We start from the raw sequence: 17,204 nt of genomic DNA on the forward strand, positions 1-17,204 counted from the left end.
CCTTTCAAAGAAAGAAAAAAATCATAGTATATTTGTAATTTAGTTCATCCAAAAAGGTCTGCAAGGCTTATGTACTACATACAGACTGAAATAGTACAGGGTGGCTCAATAAGTCACTTAACACCCCCGGTACAAGGCCACTGCAGCGCGCAACATGGAAATGGTGATGACCAATCTTTATCAGGCCAAGGGGGAACCACATTGACGCCACCCACATGGTCGGCGGCCATCTTGATGTCCGCCATCTTGAATTCAACTTCAGAATTTTAAACGGGAAGGGGGTCGTGCGACATATCAAAATGGGCTAGAATTTCACGAGAAATGCAATGGTGAAGGTTTTTTCGATGTATCTTTAACCAGTAAAAAGTTATGACTGAATTCTTGTACCAATTAGCTCCTTTTCGAGGTGTTAGAAAAATGCCTTAAAATTTGTTTAGCGCATCGGTAATGCATCGAGATCAAAGTGACGTCTAGGGAGAGACGTTCGCATGACATTGCACATTATTTTAATCGGATACATCCATGAAGAGCTGCTCATTATGAATGGTTGTCGCGAACAATTTACAGTGTGACGCTTCCATTGAATTAAAAGTCCTTCACAGTGACAAGGCTAATGTTTATGTTCAGAAGGAAGTTCATAAACAGAATATTCGATGCTTTTTATCTGATAACCCATTTTTGACAGATCAAAGCTGAATGGTTAGTGTTGGTAAGTTAATGGTGTGACGTGCTGTGTGGAACACGATTGGTTAGTCAATTTTCCATCAACGGAACCTTAAATGCTTAGGGCTACTTGGATTTGTTAAATAAACAGTTTTTTTCATCCTTGCTTATGGAAGAAGGTACTTTTTACAGAGTTTTTTCAATAGGGAAGAACACCAGAACACTTATGGGAACGTTATGAACCAGTTTTTGTACAAAGTTAGTTATCAGATGACAAGGGTCACATGTGAACTTCCTTCTGAACATAAACATTAGCCTTGTCACTGTGAAGGACTTTTAATTCAATGGAAGCGTCACACTGTAAATTGTTCGCGACAACCATTCATAATGAGCAGCTCTTCATGGATGTATCCGATTAAAATAATGTGCAATGGCATGCGAACGTCTCTCCCTAGACGTCACTTTGATCTCGATGCATTACTGATGCGCTAAACAAATTTTAAGGCATTTTTCTAACACCTCGAAAAGGAGCTAATTGGTACAAGAATTCAGTCATAACTTTTTACTGGTTAAAGATACATCGAAAAAACCTTCACCATTGCATTTCTCGTGAAATTCTAGCCCATTTTGGTATGTCGCACGACCCCCTTCCTGTTTAAAATTCTGAAGTTGAATTCAAGATGGCGGACATCAAGATGGCCGCCGACCATGTGGGTGGTGTCAATGTGGTTCCCCCTTGGCCTGATAAAGATTGGTCATCACCATTTCCATGTTGCGCGCTGCAGTGACCTTGTACTGAGGGTGTTAAGTGACTTATTGAGCCACCCTGTACAATAAAATGATTTTGTAGCCCATAGTAACTTCCAAGTGTGCCTCGATCATAAAATATAGAGGTAAAATGTTTTTTGTTATTTATTTATATATCAGTAAGCAGACAAGTTGACTTAATGCAAACACAGATATGATTTGACACATTAAAATTAGAATGCACTCCATATAACACATATTTCCATCAATTATGTCTTATATTAAAGTGCAAGTAGTTTTCCTTAATGGGAAAAATATGCTCCAAGTATTTGTAAAGAAATCTCTGTCAAGATTAGTTCTGTAGATACGATTAAAATTCAGATATCAATATGAATCAATATCAAATATCAAACGCTGGTACAATTTCACAGTGCTTTCAATCAAACCAGTTGCCAATTTTCTTCTATCAGTGCAGGGAATAAATTTTCTAAATTCCACTTACGTTTTCAATATTTCAGTGTAAAAATAACCAAATTTATTTTTCTATCTTTGCTGTCAATGCTGTGATAGTGTACAAGGTGATAAGCCATATGAATGTGTGCATTTATCTGTATTTCCATAACCACATTTCCTTGTTGCTTTTGCTTTAGGTAAATTTATTATATCCCGTTGCCACTATCTTAAAATATGTAACGCGATATTCCTTTTCCACACATAACATCGAGAACAGGTGTGATGATTCTGTGTCTGTGCATGACACCAAGTGAACTGTCTTGCTTAATCTGTTACGTTGCAGCATAGTGCACCATGCTTTTTCACTGCCAAGTAGGTAGGTACTAGCACAAGAATAGTAATCAAATATGGAATATAAACGTAATAATTATATTTGAATAGAGTTGTTTTTGTTCTTTTTAACTGGTGCTATGTAATTTAGCTAGTCTCAAGAAATTAAATTTGGATAGAGTATTATTTCAATGCTCTTTATCATTATACACAGAAACATTACATATAAAAGAAAGTAAAGACTATATAAGATATGAAATGAAATTATAATAACCTAGAAAAGACATTAATTTCTGAACATTTGTACATGAAAACATTTGTCACCTCACTTTACAAGTCACTGATGTCTTTGTCTTGATGGGAGAAATTGAATTCCACTCCACTTTCAGATATGGCAGCGTTGATGTCAATTGGAAGAATACCAACAGAAGAACTGTTCAGTTACGTTAAACTTACTAACGAATTCTCAACGAAGATATCTGTCGCTTTAATTACTCTCGCTTGGATAGTGTGTTGATGTATACAAAGTGAATAACACAAGTATGAATTGAATTAAGTATTGTCCTGCATTTCAATTAGCTTGCTTCATCATCCAAATGCAACAATACTTGCATTGGGCTAATGAATGTAATGACTTCTTGACCATGCTATCTAGTGCCTTCATGTCATCATATTGATAATTCCTGCATTTCATTGTGGCTTCCATGCAAGGTATTATGTTAAAGAATGTAAATGTGAAAACATTATGAAACATTGTTTTCTTTTAACTAATTGATATGGGTTTGATTGTGAACTGATCTCAGAGCAGTTTCAATGATAAAGAACAGCAGGTAACGTCAGTGTAAATGCATTAACTTTTTTTAAACACATGCCGAAAATGTAATTATTTTAATTTTTTATTACTCCAACAGCTTTGCAGTCTATAGCAAAGAAATACATATACATTGCATGAGCATTTTGACACTCTTTCAATTATTGCTTCAGGTATATTAAAAATCAAGTTAACTTTTATCCTGAATTCTTGAACAATAACGTTCATTTGTCAACAAAATTTCCACTATTTACAAATCTAAGCGCACATTCCTTTATATATAAGTATACCCAGTATCTTTATATAAAAACATACATACAGGCTGGGACATATATCAATAAATTTTACCTGCTGTTTGTAATTTCAATGTTTTTTTTAAACATTTTTAAGGAAAATATTTTTTACATTTTTACTTATCCTAACAGTTATTTATACAAACAGGATGTAGTTGGTTATGCTGTTTCAAACAAAACAACTATCTACATTTGAGTTTGACGTGATGCTTCATAATTTTTCAGCATGGAAATTTTAGTTACCAATTGTAAATTTTTTTGTTAAAAGAATTAGGTGAAATAATGCAACTTGAGGTGTGGAAAACGGCTAATAAAATTCACCTGTTTTCATCTAGTCATATGGTTACCTTACATTGCTTTCCCAACATATTAGCATTTTATTTTTATATTCATTGCACTTGTACTGAAGTGGTGGTTGGTAGTTTAATGCATATATATGCAAAGCTATAATCTATTAAGCTAAAATCAAATTTACAAATTTAGAATCATGTTCAAAGTTGAAACGTCATAAAATTGTTCAGTTTGTAAAAGTATTTCAAGTGATGATTTTATTTGGGCATAAATGTCATTCAAATTGTGAAAATGAGCAGCTTAATATGTTTTCATTTACATGATGATGGTAGGAAGTTTTTAATTACAGTGTAAAAACAGCCAATGTGATAATTGAAAAATCTACATATTGTAAATAATTGAACTGTCAAAAAATTATCTTTTATATATTGGTGTTACCATGAATGTGTAAGATAATTTATGTTAAGACATATGACAAGAATGTGAAATATTAACCTAATCGTTGTTAATATTCAAAAATTAACTTAAGATCCTGCAATGCACTATGCATGAGACGTTTACTATTGTGCTCATGCAATTATCTGAATTAAAGACTACAATTGGCTGAAGCTTCAAGGTGACTTGATCTTTATGAACATTGCATTCTGACACAAGGACAGAAATTCTTTCCTTCTTTTCTTGTAACTCTTTATTTATCCTTGTGAACAAGGTCACTATTACACTGGTCCATTCAGATGTCCAAATGTTTGATTTGTGTAATATTTTTCCGTAGCTTTTTCTTCCAGCTCCAAAATAGTGGTTTGAGCATCATGTAACAACTGCTCCAAAGGAGTATTTTTCTCTTCGTAGTTCCAAAATGCGCTGATCTTTCTCTGCTGCTTCAGCTAGCAACATCTTGACTTTTGAGTCTGCTCTTCCAGATGCTTTTGGGAATCCTTGTACGTGCCTTTGTAGTCCCAGACATCTATTTCCTGGGTTCTTGGAATGGATCTTGATCTAAGACCCTCTTGATTTGACGAACTTGCACTTGATACAGCAGTGGACTTCCTGCGAACCTTAATTTTGCTTTGATCTTTTGGCAGGGTATGTAAACCTTTCAGAGCAACACTAGATGCAGTTTGGCTTGTGGTGAGGCCCGAAGCAAGCTGCACTTGTAGCTGCACCTGGTGAACAACAATCTTTCCAGAAACGTCGTTTTTAGTATGAGCTTGTGACTGCTCAGGTGCAGGTGTAGCCATCCTTTTTCTACCTTTGCTATCATTTGATGAGCTTTCCATCAATCTTTTTGGTGCAGAAGGGACCTCACCAAATCTCCTTAGTGTTTGCAACAAACACTATCGATGTTTACATCTTTGATAGATTTTGAAAGCTTGCACTGATAGTGTCTTGTCATAAAAACACTATAGTATATTGTCATAAAAACACACAAAGTTAAAATAAATTTCTGTTCGTAATTGATAATTAAGACCATCACCGACACAATCAAATCTCGTGGCCATTAATATTGCCAAGCACAACCTGCTAACTTTTATATCAGTAGTTTAAAAAACATCACCAAGGAGGAAAGGACATTTCCATAACAGATTTCCATTTTAATTGTTCAAGGTATGCAATTTATCTGAACGTGGTAGAAGAGCAACATAAAATATGAAAAATGTATATGGTCAAGTATGTACTTGAAGTGTGAGGGGAGCATGGATGTCAGAGGGGATGCAATCCTCCCAAGCTAGAAAAAGCACATTTGTCTCATTGTGATCATGTTAAACCATAGGAACTTCCCCCTTCGTATCCCCCAAGTTTTGAACACCCTCCCTTGCAGTCAATTTCCACTCCAAGAGCTGCAATAACCAACATATTTTTATAGTAGTTTTTATGGTCAACTTTACATGATTTTTACAGATTAATTTCATTCCATTTATTTACTTGTCACCAAAGAAAACTAATCTTTGAAGAGTATTGGAACTTTTTCTGGAAAAATAGTAATGTGTATGTGTATGTGTGTGTGTGCACATACGTACATACACATAAGCATTTTATCATTTTGAAATTGAGAAGTGTGAAATGTTTTGCTGATTGCTCAAATGGCTTATTTTAAAAGAATATGTTTGTGCCTTTACATTTTAATTGTGGAACTAAAGCATCACAATACATTATTGAAGGCTACCTCTTGGTCACTTCCCCTTTTTCTTTTCTCGTTTTTACTGGTTGCTGAAACTACAGTGTAATTCTTAATATTTCAATCTGATAATGCTCACCTCATATTTTCCACTGTTGTTGACTTTTTGTTCTCTCTTTCCATCAGTATGTCAATAATAACTGTAACTCAGTGCTGCATTTCTAAGCTTGTGTGTTTAGAAACTTTTCTTGCCAGCTGTACAATTTTAAGACCTGTTGTAAATATATGATTTATCTGGTTTCAGATTTATACCACCTGCATGGACAGTTTCAATTTTAAGGAAGAATTCTGTCACATTCTTTAAATTTTTGAAACATCTTTATTGTCTTGTTGTCAGAAGACCTAAAGACCAATGCACCATGGGTGCTCATTCATTGCATGCATTAAAGTCTCGATTAGTCTTCAAAAAGTGGCCTTTTAAATAAATCAAATTTTGCCCCTTTTTTCTACAAATAAGTGAACTTCATTTATAATAAGAGAAATGCAGTAAAACTTCTCCACTCATTGAGAAGCAAATGTATGTAATGTGAAGAATTACTAATAATAAAAATTGTTTTTTGCACTTGCTTTTATTGGTATTTCTGGCACATATTTAGTTTGATATATTCTTACAATATTCATAGTCATGTTGACACAAGTCATAAACTAAGCTTTAATTACATCAGCAAAATGTTACAAAGTTCAAATCGCACAGACTTGTTTAATCATTTTAAGGTCCTTGAAAAGTTTAGTGCAATGTAAGTTGAGGGATGACTGAAAAAGTAAATGAATTGCTATCTGATTTGTATTATCCAGCATCTCCATTCCTTCCCTCTTTTGTATTGATGTTGCGGTAGGGTTGTATATGTTACAAATATAAAACTACTACTTCTTAATGTGTTGATGTAAATATATAAATGTGTTTACAACTGCAGTATTAATGTATAAGGAATCAAAATTTACATTACTGTAGAATATAGCAACTTTGTATTTATTTTCTTAAATACCTCATTAGACTTTTTCCTCTCATGTTTACACATTTTATGTGTGTGAAATAAGATAAAATTATAGCACCATCTGAACTCGAGTTAAGAGGGTAATTGTTGCCAAGATAGGCACAGATAATAGTTGATTCGATCAGCCTTTGTCTAAGATGTTGATTAAAATGCACAGGAGCTTTAACTATATATTATATAATTGTATTATAAATTTTTGTATGTCATATAACATTTAAACATTTTTTAAAAGAATAGCTAAGAATTTTTTTCCCAACACTTGTATAATGGAATATTATATTGTTCTGTTGTCTTCTGATTTGGCATGTTGCCTAATGCAGGAACAAGATATGAAATACCTCTGCCTTTTTTATACCAGAGTCTTTCAACTTTAAACCATATTTCTTTGAATATAGGTGCACCTTTTTTCGGTTTACAGGGGTGCCTTCGATTCGATGGCATCTTGGATCCGAGTACATATGTATAAATATGTCACAATATCAGTGTAATATAGCATAATGTGCTGTTATTGTTTAAATGATAAATATAAATGCTAATGGCAATGGGTTCTAATAAAGTATCAGTATTATGTACATCTGTGGTCCTTAAAATTGGAAGTAATTTTTTTCTCAAAAGCTGAAGCAAAAATTAAAGTGCACCTTGCATTCAATGGCATCTTGGATTCAAAGGAATATGGTATGTGGTATGATAATTTGTCATCAGTGTTTCACTGAACATGTCATATAATTTAGTTTTATGTCTGACATCTGAGAGAAATTTGAAAGAAAAAAAAAGAAATCGTAAATGTCCAATTTTTGAGCATCAGATAAATTGGATTGAGCAATATGTCTTTCAGTTGGAGAAACTGAGAAAAAAGGAAATTTCATAAAATTGTTGAGAAAAATTCAAGGATGTTCAGGATTGAGAAATTGGGAAAAATCTTCAGTCCCAACTTCAGAAAATTATTTCCTTGTTTTCATGAGCCCAAATAGTTCAGGGAATTTCAAATGGTTATGTATTAAAAGTGCTTTAATTCTTGAAGTTTTCTGTGCTATAAGTGCCAGAAATTTCTTGAGAGATGGGAGTCTTCATTCCAGAAATGTGAAAACATTTGCATCTAGATGAAATAGTGTGTACAATTCGAGATTTTCAGTGTTGAGAATTCTTCATTTGCTGTTCCCAAAATATACCAACCTTGTAGGGAAATGGTTGTGTTCAAGCATCAGGATATTTAAAATTTCTTGTCATGTTCCTCGCTCGACCAAAAAATTTTCATCTTGCATACCCCTACTTGGAATACTTATAGTAGTATTACTAATTTAAATTTGGAAATTTTGTAGTCCAGAATTCATTTTTAAAAAATCATTCTTTTTGACATGAAAAAAGCTAAAAATTTGTGTCATGACTGACTGCAATGGTGGTTTATGAACACAGTGTGTGTGAATACATAAATGCTAGTACTTTTTAAACATTAACGTGAAATGAATCTTCTACATTGCTATTTCAGTTTGTTCTATTGTTTAATAAATTAATGAAGGATAAAAATCCATCTAGTTCAGTAAAAGGAATAAATAAATAAATAGATTCTTACAAAAGGAAAGTGTTAACAACCTTGAACCCGTGACATTTCTTGACATGCTACCTATAACCTTGTAATTCTAACCAGCATATCAAAATGTTACATAAATGAAAAAAAACATGATTGTGGACAGTTCATTTGTGAACAAATGCAATACAGTAGAACGTTGATTTTACATTTTTCAGGGAATCAAGATGCAAAAACTTAAAATGCAGGAAAGTGTGAAATGCATGAAAATGTAAAATCTGGTTTTTCTGTAATAGTTTTTTCTCCTGTGTTGTTTTACGATTTTAAGAGGTCATCATTATAAATTATCAGCTTTGTAAATAATAAAATGTAATAAATATATTCATGTTTCAAGTCTTTGTACAACTTCCAATAAATGATTGGTGTTTTGTTTGTTTTAAGCACACTTTGTGGTCAGATAGGCTAATTGAGACTGGAGCTACAGTTTAAAGTGGGATCTGGATCAATGTGCATATGACTGGCGTAATCAGTTGCCTTTGCACTCATTCTCTGCAGTTAAAGATTAGGCAGAAATCTAGGGTGTTCAGGGAAAGGCACATTAGTCACCAGCTGTGACGTTCTGTTGCTTTTAAGTCACGCTGAATCAGTTAAACTATATTGGGCATGTGTAAAGATTCTAACAGTGATGGCCCAATATGTATATAATGTCTGTAATGTTTAGTATTAAAAGAATAAACATTAATAACTGTCTGCCGTAATATTGCATTTTTTGACTTGTGCTTTTCCCAAACACCCTAGAATTACTGTTTGTGGTGAATGGCAAGATCTGGCAGGCACATTGAATGGGTAATATGCATGTTTTCACAATTGGAAAATAAAAGTGAAATCTTTGTTTTGAGGAATATAACAGTTCCCAAATTTAATTTGTAAGTGCGAAATCATTGAAAGTACTTATATTGTGAATTGAGCACTGTACAGAGAACTAAATCCTAATTTTTATATTTTTTATTTGATTCTCAGTATTAACATTTCCTTTGCAGTCTGTTAGATATAACTTCTAATAATGAAAGTAAAAATATTTGTGGGGTTCTTCCTTTTAGGTATACGACTGCATTAAGCATTTTATGTTGGCATTTTTTTTATAATATTAAATGTTCCTACATGTGTTAATGTTTTTGCAATGTAATTAGTTATTTTATTTCTATTTTAATGAAGAAAAAATTAATCACAACTCTCTGAGTTTTTATTACACTTTAGCTTATGTACACTACTCGTAGAGTTACAACTAACTTTAAAACTTTAAATCTAGGCTCATTAACCTGGAGTTTGGTTGACATACTGCATTGTCCTTGAGTTAGATTTTCCAGTACCACTTTTTCCAACTAATTTAGGATCTTGCTGGTTTTAATGCAGGCTGTTTACCAGTCAAGAAAGTCATGAAAGTCAAAAGTGAAGAAATTATACTTGTGGTCAAGAACTTTTAACTAAATATGCCTTCATGGCATGGTGTTATATGCATGGGGAACTTTACCCCCTTTACCCCCCTCGACTGATTTAGAGTATTTTACTTCACTTTTCTGCATGTAATGAATCTTGAAGATGAGAATGAATGGTCATACGATAAGATGGATGAAGGGACAATCACAAACATATATAGGGATCACAACATGAGCCACACACAAGATTATACTGGCTGAGAGTTCAGATGCCAGAGCCTCGCAAGTCTGCCAAATGCAGTACAGAGTGCATCAATACATAAAGCAAGTCTAATTCTCTTGTTAAATACAGCTTAGGTTAAGTTTTCATGTTAACTGGCCTTTTGGTAGGGTTATTCGTTAAATAAATATTTTTTTCTTAATTGATAATTTACAACTTTACCTAAGTAGGGGTCGAATAAATAAAGGTTAAGAAAAATAAAAAAGAAAGGTCAAGAAAAAGTCAAGAGTTTTGGATTTGTTATATGGTAGACACCCTGCAACGACAGAGTGGTCATTTGAGTGATTGATTGATTTTACTTTACATTTCTGCCATTTTTGGCTAATTGTGAAGGTGAGGATGAAGGGATGAATGATGAAGATGGTGATAAGATTAAATAGATGATCAGACAAAGACATATATATATATATATATATAGCACCCATAGATTGATTGATTTAGTTTATTTTACTTCAGTTTTCTGCCACTTTTGGCTAATCGCTAAGTTGAGGATGAGTGATGATATGATGAAATTGATGAAGGGACACACACCCATGCCAGGCCAGGATTCGAACCCGGGACATCTGGCATAGTAGCATAATGTGATAACCACTCCACCATGGAGGCCGGCAGAAGTCCCATAGGGGCAGTGGCGTGCCCAAGGAGGGTTGGTGGGGGTTATAACCCCCCCCCCCCCCATTGGCCCAGTATCCCTAAAGAAAAGAACTCCAAAGGTAGGAAAAGATGGCAAAATAAAGGCTGACTACCAGAAAAAGTGTACATAACCCCTCCCTTTCGAAAATCCTGGGCACGCCACTGCATAGAGGATTATACTGGCCATGCGTCCAGACCTTTATTAGTCTGCAAAATGCAGTACAGGATTTACTGCGTGGAAGTTGTTAAGTGTGCATAATATCTGAATCGATATTCAATTGTTTGTAAAATTATTGATTTAGGGTTTTGGAGTGTTCAGCCATCTTAGAAATGGTTATTGTAAGTTTATTATTAAATCGTTATTTTGTATCCTCGTGTGAATCATTTAACCTCTGTGTGTGCATACACGACAGAGATTTATACATGGTGACGAGAATTTAGTTACAAATCGAGGATAAGTATGTTTCACTTCTAAGCTTCGTGTTATGGTGTAAATGTATAATGGCTTTAGTAGCTCGTTTTGATAAATATGTACCCCAAGAAGGATTGATAGTAGCGTATTTGGAGCACTTTGATAATTATTGGAAACAAGCCATATGAAGTTCTGCATGAATTATTTGCACCTACATTGCCTCATGATAAATCCTATCAGGATATTGCACAAAGATTAAAATCTTGTTATAGTCCATCAAGTAGGCTTACTTTTTGGGTCCAACCCAGGACATATTCGCGATCAACTCGTTACTGCTGAATTTCAGTTGTTGTTTTTTTTACAAAAATAAATTGAAATTAATTAAAAGCCTTAACTTTTTATTGTAACATGAAACTATAAATTGTACAAGAAAAAATATTAACATTATTTTCTAAAATCAATCAATTAATTTTCAAATGTTTAATTGAAAATAACATTTTCTGATGTTTAGGAAACCTCTCTGTTCTAGGTAGTTGACTCAGTTGTACTTTTCACTAGACATGACTTTTTTTCAGAAATGGCTTGTTTGTTTTAATAACATCATAAAATTCACAACATGAAAGTTCTGAATTAATTTTTACATTCGGCAGATGTTTAACAGTGGATACTAGAAGTCTACCACTTTCTGCAGACCAAATATTCCCCATAATTGAAAATACTCTCTCAACTGGAGCAGATCCTCTAGGCAAAACATAGCAAACTCAACCATTTTAGAAATGTTCTTGCGTGAAATACCAGTCTTTTGAAACACCTTAAAAATTGCTCGCCACTTCTCTTCAATAGTATCTGATACTTTTTCAGAACTTGAATTACAACCTACCTTTTGATTTTGAATTACCTTGTTCAACAATGTATGTTCATCAAATAGGTCATCAATATTTACGGCATCTTTTACAATTGCATTAATAACTTGTGCACTCTTTTGTAAATCAGAAGAGGTATAATCGATCCTTATAATCGATCGATCCTTGCTGGTCATAAATTTTGGTCGTGAATATTTTATACCGCTAGCTATTTTCATGTTCAGATTCTCAAAACCCCGGACATTTTGCAATCCCGGACAGCACTAAAAAACCAGGACTGTCGGGCTAATCCCGGACGTATGGTAAGCCTACATCAAGTAACTATATTGTGCAAAGGTTAAAGCTTAGAAAATGTGTACAAGAAGAAGATTTTGTAAGGAGATTAAGAAAAATGAGAGAGGAGTGTGGTTATGGTGAGTTTCTTTCCATTGCTTTATTTAGATTCACTAATTAGCAGAATCAGATCTAACGCTATTCGTAAGAAACTCATTGCTGACAATGTAATGGAATTTCACAAAGCTTTTGAGGTAGCTAAGCAGATGGAAAAATTAGAAGCAGATATGAAGGAGTGTTACGTCCAGTCCAATGTAAATTTTGTGAACACTAACCGCGCAAAGGTAAATAAGTACAAGGTTTATACACGTTTGAACTCCGGTGCCAATTCTAATCCAAAACAGGGTAGCTGGAAATTCCAAAATACTGTGTCAAGTGGGTCCAATCTTAGGTTTAGACAAAATCAATCGGATAATGAGGGATGTAAAAATGAACGGGAAAGAAAGCAACAGTATTTCAAGCAGTGCAGATACTGTAAGAAATTCGGTCACGATATTTCCCAGTGTTTCAAGTTACAGCGCAATAAAGAAACTAATATTACTAAACCTTATAGCAAGTACAAGGCTACCGCTGTGCAGGCTGTTGAACCTGTTTCTTCGGATGATATGGACAGTGAGGTGTTAGGTGTAAATGAATTAAGGGTTGGAATGATTACTATGGAAGTAAATGGAGAAAGTAAATTTATGCAAGAAGAATCGATTGGGTATACTTTGTCTCACTGTAATGAAAGTTCAGTTTCGTCGCAACCATATCTTAAATCTGACCATTCTTCATTGTCTGAAAATAGCTCATTGTGATAAAGCTACTAGTAAGTTTGTTTCTTCTGAATATGTAATTGCTCTCGATATTAATGATTCTATGTTGAACTTTGAAATAGATACAGGTTCACAATTCGATTGCAAGTAAAACATTTTGTGACAGTCAACTGTATGGTTTGCAATATCTGGAAGCTGACTGTGTTTTACGATGTGCCAGCAGTATGACTTTGCCGTTAGTAGGAAAGGTTGCTGTAAGAGTTCTTTATGAACATGTAGATAAAATACTAGACTTATATGTAGTCGCATGTGATTTAAAATATCCACTCATTGGGAAGACAATGGATTAAGCATTTATTGCCTGATTGTCACATTAATCTATCTCAACTTAGGCCATCGTTGGAAGTGTATCAAGACACGACTCGTATTTCGTCTATGTTGAAATTTGTTCAAGGGCAAACTTTGGTTAAGTCAAAGGATACGACTAATGCTTCGCCTGTGTTAATTCTGACAGTTAACAGCTGACAAGTTGAAAATTGTGCATGGGCAAACCTTGATTAAATCACAGATGGTTAAGTGTGAAAATCTGATTGCATCTTGTGATGTGCAAGGCTTAATAAAATTTATTAGGCACGAATATAGAGAGTTATTCGATAATGATTTGTCGCAGCCAATTAAGCATTTTACCGCCACAATTCCAATGAAACAAGTCATTGCACCAATTTTTAAGAAATTTTATAATGTTCCCTATGGTTTACGTGACAAAGTTAAGTCTGAATTAGACAAATTGATTGAGCAATACATTCTAGAAAAGATTGACTCAAGTGATTGGGCGAGTCTTATGGTTGTTGTGTGTAAGAATGATGGTAATTTGAGGCTTTGCTGTGATTTCAAGAACACTGTGAATAAATATGTTGAAAACGTAATTTATCCATTGCCCAGGATAGACAAAGTGTTTCCAAAAGTTAATGGATGTGATGTATTTGTTACCTTGGATCTCAGAAGTGCTTATCTTCAAATAAAACTTGATGATCAAGCTAAACAGTTACTAGTAATGAATACCCCATGGGGATTGGTACAACATACTAGATTGCCATTTGGTGTACGGATCGCATCACAAATCTTTCAAAGAACGACTGAAGGCATACTTCAGGGATTAGATTTTGTCATTCCATACCAAGATGACTTACTTATTGTTAGCAAGGATTTAGAACAAGCAGTTACCAGAACACTTGAAGTTTTAAACCATTTGAATGAGTACAATGTTAAGGTTAATTGGAGCAAGTGTTCATTCTTCAAAAACAAAATGGATTATTTAGGATATACTTTAAGTAAAGAAGGAATACATCCTTCTGATAAGAAGCTGCATGCATTGATACAATGTCCAAAGCCTTGCAACACCAAACAATTAAAGGCTTTCCTTGGAGGTATTAATTTTTACAGAAGATGTGTGCCTAATCTGTCAGTTATCTTGTCAGATCTTTACAATTTATTGAAGAAAAATGTACGGTGGCAATGGACAAATGATTGTCAGCGGCAATTCGAGGCAGCTAAACTGGCTTTGCAAGATACCAAGGTCCTTGTTCCATACGACCAGAATAAAGAAGTTATTATACAGTGTGACGCATCTCAAAATGGATTAGATTTGCAATTATGCCATAAAGTACAAGGGGAATAGCGTACCATTGAATGTATTTCATGTACGTTAAATAAGCACGAGGTTAAGTATCCTCTGCATGAAAAAGAAGCTTTATGTATCATATATGCAGCGAGGAAATTCCAAAAATACGTACAAGGTAGATCGTTTGAAATATGGACAGATTCAATGCCAGCTAAGCAATTGTTAGCTATGGAAAAACCAATTCCTATTATGTCGTCGCCACGCATTCAAAGGTGGTGCTTATTTTTGGCTTCTTTCACATATAAACTAATATGTACTACAAAGGTTGAACTTGCAGACATGTTATCAAGGTTGCCACTTCCTGACGTACATGGTGATGATCCTAGGGAAGAAGAATTTGTGTACCAGGTTACGCTTACGCTGAATGCAAAGCAGGCGATTTGACGTATTGTAAACGAGATGAAATTCTTAAGTTAACGAAATCTTATTGCAAGAATGGATGGCCACAAGATGTGAAAGGGTTCAAAGGAGATGAATTGAAGGAACTGTTGGCGTACAAGAGAAGACAGGCAGAATTGAGCATTACGGATGACTTACTGTATTGGGGTCGGAGACTGGTTGTTCCCGAAGGAGTGTGAAATTACATTATTCAGAGATCCCATGAAGATCATTGTGGTATTGTAAAAATGAAAATATTGCTCAGAGAGAGATATTGGTGGCCAGGAATAGATATGGCTATTGAAGAGTATGTAAATAAATGTGAAGTTTGTGCGGCAGTCATGCCAAATACAAGTGCTAAGAACTATAGTGCATGGACTGAATGCAGACATCCGTGGGAAAGGATGGATATGGATTTTTTTGTGTATAGAAGTATTACTTATATTATAATAGTAGATGCCTACAGCAAATGGGTAGATTGTGATAGAGTTTCGTCTACTTCACTTAAAGAAGTAAAGCATTATCTAATTAAACATTTTGCTATTTTTGGGCTTCCAAAGTGTCAGGAACTGATGACATTCACGATGTTTCCGAATGTTAAAGTGGCCTCGTATTTTAACACCCAAAATAAAAAATGTGTAATAAAAGTAAAATATTTTGAGATTTGACAGTTGAACAGCAAGTCGACTATAATTTTTAATTGTGCCTTTCACGGTTGAGTCGTCCGTGGGGCGGCAGCCAGCTCGCCGGCAGGTGGGAGCTCGTCTGCCGGCATTTAGACGCACAGCTGTACGCTGACTTTGGCACTGGACGAGTCAGTGCTTCAGTATCCAGATAGGTGGTGTCCACTTTGCACATGTTCGTGAAGTGTTTTAGATTGTTTTGTTTTACATTACGTATTATATATTGGTGCTTTTCTGCATCTAATAATGCCACGCTATCCATACAATTTAAAAGAGCGATTTTTTATGTACAACTCTTCAGTCATTACTAATTATTGTAGGGAAGGAAGTTATAAGGCGTTTCGAAGCAGTTCACGCAGACAGTGTTCGAAAACTTGTGAACAAATTTCAGGAAACAGGGTTTCTTCTTGATAAGAAGCGAAGAGTGAAACGATGTGTGTTCACTGAGGAGAAAGTAGACAACGTTAGATCACGATTGGAACATAATCCTAAAAAATCCCCTCGGCGCCTTGCGCAAGAAGCGGACATTTTTAAGTCGTCTGCGTGGCGAGCCACCAAGCTTTTAAACCTGAAGCCATACATAGAAGAATTGAAAGAAAATAGAGAAATTAAAGCAATTTCGGAAGAGAAACTGATACGTGTTGGTGAAAATTTGCTAAATGATACCGTAAATGTTTGGATGCAGGAGGAGAACACTTCCAACGCTTCTTGTAACGACGTACGTGTTTATTCTAATTGTAACTGTCCATATAATTGTACGATCTTATTTCATTACATAGCTAGCGTTTCCACTTACGTGGATGTTGCACCAAGTTTGCCGGCTGACGAGCTCTCACTCCCAGATGCGCTTTCCCCCGCTTTGCGGACGATTTAACCGTGAATGGCACTGAATAATTTACCACATTTTATATTTACATGTAAAAAAAAAAGTAAAGCGCTTCCCTGTGCTTTGCACCACTCCCCTGGCCGCATCTCCCTCAGGGTTTCCTTCAGGTACCCACTTTATACGAAGCTGGATGGGTACCGGAGCCGCTTGATCAGGTGGAGAAAATGCCGATTCTTCCCCGCCGGGATCGAATCCGGGTTTATCTCCATGTTGTTAATTTTGAAATGTGAAGAAATGCAGAAAATGTGCCGTGTCCGAATATTAATGTGTGCCACTACATATTTTCTGGACCAGTAAATTTGAATAAAACATCAAATTTTAGTTGTTGTTTTTTTTTATGATAGGAAAATAAGAGTTCCCCCACGAAAGAAATATAATTTATCTATTGATCCGGTTGTCCTAATAGATTTAGAAATTGAATTCAAAATCGAGATTTCTTAAGTCAAATAAATCTGAAAAATATATTCAAATTTTATTTTAGTGCTAAATTTTCCTTGTTTCTCAAGCCTAAAAGCCTAGATTTTTGACTAAATTTTTAGATCAATAGAAATGCCACCGCTTTTAAGAAAAATAAACCTAA

At 34.7% G+C, this 17,204-nt stretch overlaps 1 protein-coding gene across 4 annotated transcripts in view; it reads left to right on the forward strand.

Annotated features, from left to right (window-relative positions):
- The window catches only part of LOC146003511 (transmembrane protein 245), a 63,209-nt gene extending 53,780 nt beyond the window's left edge, over positions 1–9,429 (forward strand). For 2 of the 4 annotated variants that reach the window (XM_083141835.1, XM_083141815.1), the window contains one exon: positions 2,583–6,142. Coding sequence is in view for 2 of the 4 variants with exons in the window: in XM_083141815.1 (XP_082997941.1) it covers positions 2,583–2,643 (61 nt within the window). In the remaining 2 variants the exon portion in view is untranslated. Of the gene's footprint in view, positions 1–2,582 lie in introns of all 4 variants that reach the window. The other 2 variants (XM_083141802.1, XM_083141809.1) reach the window with 2 other exon arrangements.
- The last annotated feature ends 7,775 nt before the right edge of the window (positions 9,430–17,204 follow it).

This window comes from Lepisma saccharinum, chromosome 1 (genome assembly GCF_977018435.1).
Source record: "Lepisma saccharinum chromosome 1, izLepSacc3.1, whole genome shotgun sequence".
NCBI classification, from domain to species: domain Eukaryota; kingdom Metazoa; phylum Arthropoda; class Insecta; order Zygentoma; family Lepismatidae; genus Lepisma; species Lepisma saccharinum.